This window comes from Nymphaea colorata, chromosome 3, assembly GCF_008831285.2.
Source record: "Nymphaea colorata isolate Beijing-Zhang1983 chromosome 3, ASM883128v2, whole genome shotgun sequence".
NCBI classification, from domain to species: domain Eukaryota; kingdom Viridiplantae; phylum Streptophyta; class Magnoliopsida; order Nymphaeales; family Nymphaeaceae; genus Nymphaea; species Nymphaea colorata.
The window spans coordinates 12,349,942-12,354,132 of NC_045140.1; the positions used below are offsets into that span (position 1 = coordinate 12,349,942).

General features: G+C 37.1%; 1 protein-coding gene across 1 annotated transcript; it reads left to right on the plus strand.

Moving 5' to 3' along the window:
- Positions 1 to 362: 362 nt before the first annotated feature.
- Positions 363 to 3,796, plus strand: LOC116251252 (probable glutathione S-transferase). The gene is made up of 2 exons (XM_031625408.1): positions 363 to 679; positions 3,328 to 3,796. Exons 1-2 carry the CDS (start codon positions 368 to 370, stop codon positions 3,676 to 3,678), a joined length of 663 nt encoding a protein of 220 aa, XP_031481268.1. The 5' UTR covers positions 363 to 367; the 3' UTR covers positions 3,679 to 3,796.
- Positions 3,797 to 4,191: the final 395 nt, after the last annotated feature.

The following is a 4,191-nucleotide window of genomic DNA, read 5'->3' on the forward strand; positions in this document are numbered from 1 at the left end:
GGAAGTCTTTTTGTTAGCTTGCGTATGGTTTTCAAGACTGTTTTCTATACTATAGTATAATAGACGAGGGAGTGGAATCAGTCCACCCTTTATGTCATTAAGACATAACCAGCTTCCGTGTTTTTGTGGTATGGAAGAGCTGTAAAAAAGAACTTCGTTTCTTATTCAATGGTAAATATAAAACAAGATTGCCCCATATCTGAGAATTCAGAGACTTTAAGCTCATTTAAGCATGTAACCAAAGCCGAGCTGTCACTGGAAACTTTCTCATAAAGAAAGCCTATAAGCCCACTTGCGAGAATCAAATTATTCGATGTGTATAAAATTCATAAATAAGTTACATTGTTCGACCCGGGGAGAGAGAGAGATGGCGAAAGAGGTGAAGCTTCTTGGCTTCTGGGCAAGCGCTTATGTTGTGAGGGTGCAAATCGCGCTGAACTTCAAGGGGATAGAGTACGATTACGTAGAAGAAGACCTGAAGAAGAAGAGCGAGCTCCTGCTGCAGAGCAACCCTGTGTACAGGCAGGTGCCCGTCCTCGTCCATGCCGGGAAGCCGATACCGGAGTCGATGGTGATCCTGGAATACATTGAGGAAGCGTGGCCGGAGAAGCCGCTTCTACCTCAAGATCCCTACCAACGAGCCATGGCTCGCTTCTGGGCCAGATTCGCGGAAGAGAAGGTACACAAATCAATGCATCGCTTCCTTTCTCAACTTAATATAAATCTATATTATATATATATTCAATTTTTTTTTTGTTCTCGGATGGTTATTTTTTATTTTATATCTCTAAAAATTATAGTTAAATACTTTAAAACCATGGTCAATCAACAAATACACCTTTTACAATAAAAGCCGTTTTTAACAACACTACCAAAAGAACCATATAACAAAAAAGTTACAATATATATATATATATATACATCTTGTCTGAATAATCACATACTTCATTTTTGTGATTTTATGCATACATATTTCTTTAATTTCCTAATAATGCGTCAAATGGATGAGAGAGAAAAATCCGATTGATAGGATGAAATTCTCCTGTGTCCACCAAAAAAAAAAAAATTATACAAACATTTAATTTTTCCTTTTTGTTTGCATAAGGATAATCGAGAATCGGCCAAAGCAGCTCGATATGACTGACGCTGTTCTGTATTAAAGGCCGACCAAAACTGATATGACACTGATACCCATATTCTTTATAGCATTGAATTTAAGTAACATGCTATAAAAATCAATTTTCATTTATAAATTAAAAAAAAATAAAAATGTTTGTGATCATTTTATTAAACTGTCAGAATGGGTTGAATCAGCTCACAGAAGCCAACATAGCTTTAACGGGCCCATTATGGCTATTCATTACACCACGGTTATGGTAGGGATGTCGGATCTGGTTTGGAAGCCAGATTCAACTATGAATAAACAAAAGTCTACATCACATCTGAATCTGAACCTCAATTCAAATCTGTTTTCTAACTTCATAACAACTTTTAAAACGAATCTGGATTGCATTCGGATATATTAAGAGACTTTCAAAATGGATGGACATCTATTAGTAAATTAATTTTGGATCAAAATTTGAATCCGAATCCAAATGGATACAAGATTGGATGTCATTTCTCAAATTTGAATTCAATCCAATTTTGCAATTGGATGTTCAATTTTTTTTTCACATATGAACTTTGAAAGCAATTAACTGAATGGATGTCGATAAAAACGAGACTTATTGACATCCCAGGCTAGGGAGAGGGCTGGGTATTGGGGCTGACCTGATCCCAGCTATGTGTCTAAAAGTCGGAATACCTAACACAGTTAGAGATTCAATATATACCTGACCCGAATTAATGAGTAGGAAAACTGCAGCACGAGCGGATATCAAGTACTTATACTTTGTTATTACCATTACTTCTTGACCTTAAGTTAATTTGATAACCTTGACAAACCAAATACCATTTAAGTATCGAAGGCATTTGGGCCATTTTTGAGCCAGAAAACGTAGCCCCGTGTTAGGGTCCAAAGATATAACCTCTCTCTCTCTCTCTCTCTCTATATATATATATATATATATATATATATATATATGTATGTATATATATGTATGTATATATTTGTGTGTGTGTGTGTATAAAAGACCAGTTTTCAACCCTAAAAAAGAAAAGTATCAAACACCATATAGGCTGCTACGTATCATTGAAGTAATCAGCTAGTGCCGGCACTAAACATACTTGGTGAGGAGCACCCCCTATATATTTAGGGGTACTTGACATATAAATATATAAAAATTTGGAGTTCAACAATATGTAAATCAGAGATTTGGTTTTATGCCTATACGGCAGCATGTGCCTCCGCCCGTCTGCGCAGCATCATATTGGCGTGCTCACATATACAGCATATTGGCCGACATGTATCATCACTTAGCAACCCGTACCACTCTTTTTTTCTATTTTATCAATTCAAAAATAATTTTAGAATATTCTGAATTGATTTAAGAAAATTAAGAAATAGTCTTACATGGCCAATATGCGCCCTGATGGAGAATAGTATTAATAGTATGGAGAAAACAGTGGGTGGTTGCAAGCCAAAATTTGTCAAGAAGTCATTCTGAAGGCACATTATGCATTATGTGCTATATGTGCTAACGGGTGCGGGAGTAAAAGCTTTCCCTTTCATATTGACATGCAACAGAAGCGAGCCTGAACATGCAACAGAGGGGGGCCGAAAGTCGGCTCCCTTCTCTTGCTTGTCGATAAAGATTATGGATGTACAATGATTTGAGAGCTAACTCAGGTTTGAACTTGCTTGTATAGGCTTGATTCGAACTTGACTCATTCAATAAAAGAGTCATGTCTGAGCTCGAGTTTACACAAGCACAACTAGTTTAAACTCGACTCAGCTCGTGTGTTCCCCATTTGTGAATATTTAGAGATATGTCAGTAGTTTTTGATGAATTTAATTCTTTTTTCATACTTTTCATTTGCATCAAACAAAAAAATGTGTAAACTGATATGAGCTTAAACAAGTTGAGCTTGAACTCGGACTGGGTATACCGAGTTGAGCTCGAGGTCAGCTCATAAAGCTGAGCTCGAGTCAAGAGTCGATCCGGACATTATCAAAAGTGTACATTATTAGGAATACAAAAAAAGTACCATCCTTTGTTAAAGTAAAATACAAAAAGTAGGTCCGAGTTTCCTTCATCACAAAACAGAGATGCATAGAATTGCCCAATAATCAAGCATGAACTAAGAGAAAAACCAAGAAAAATATGCTTAATTTGGATGGCCACTTTTAAAAACAAAATTTACGGAAGTCATTCTTCTCCTTTCCAGTGTTTGCCATCAGGTGTCAAATACTTCACCACTAAAGGTGAAGATCAACTAAAAGCCAAAGAAGAACTTGTTGAGAATCTTAAGATCTTAGAAGGTGCACTGCAAGGTAAGAAATTCTTCGCAGGGGAAACAGCAGGAATGGTCGACATAGTCGCCGGCTGGCTGCCGTTCTGGATCCGAAGAATGGAAGGGCTCTTTGGTGACAAAGTGGTTGAAGAAGACAATCTCCCACACCTCAATGCTTGGTTCCAGGACTACCTCAGCCTTCCTTTTGTTAGAGAGAAGCTGCCCCCTCCTGAAAAAGTGTGTGCGGATCTAAGGGGCTTGCTTGCATCACTGGAACCTAATTAATGGTCATCTTTCCTCGTCACTTGCTAGTTGTTTGTTCTGTATTCAATATGGTATCGTTCCTGTTTTATGTCAAGTCATGTATGAGTAAAGAAGAGAATAAAAGGGATGGTGTCTATTCAACAATATATGTAGTCAAATCTTAACTTCCATTTTAGGTTGCAATTGGGTCAGATCTAGTATGATGGTTTTGACATTTCTTGTGAAATTTTGAAAATTTTCTTTTGAAATTCTTGATTTTCTTCTTCATTTCTTACATACAATTAATCTGTCCAGGGAAACCTGACAACATGTACTAATTCTAGTTGGATGGCGAAAAGAGAGTGTGCTAGGATGTCAACCTTAAATGGCATTTTGGAGACAAAACATTGTTTTTTATTTAAAATGTGCTTGAGCAGCGGTCCAAATTGGGTTTTCGGAAAACTCAGTTTTCACGAAATGGTATTTTCAAAAGAGGGTGCCCTTCAAGTTCTCCTTCAAAAGGGTCGTTTTGGATGCATCACCCAAACATACAAA

Excerpts from the sequence above, each read along its gene's own strand:
- LOC116251252 (XM_031625408.1), top strand. The coding sequence starts at position 368 with ATGGCGAAAGAGGTGAAGCTTCTTGGCTTCTGGGCAAGCGCTTATGTT. Across the intron at positions 680-3,327 it reads CCAGATTCGCGGAAGAGAAG|TGTTTGCCATCAGGTGTCAA; the intron begins GTACACAAATCA and ends TCTCCTTTCCAG.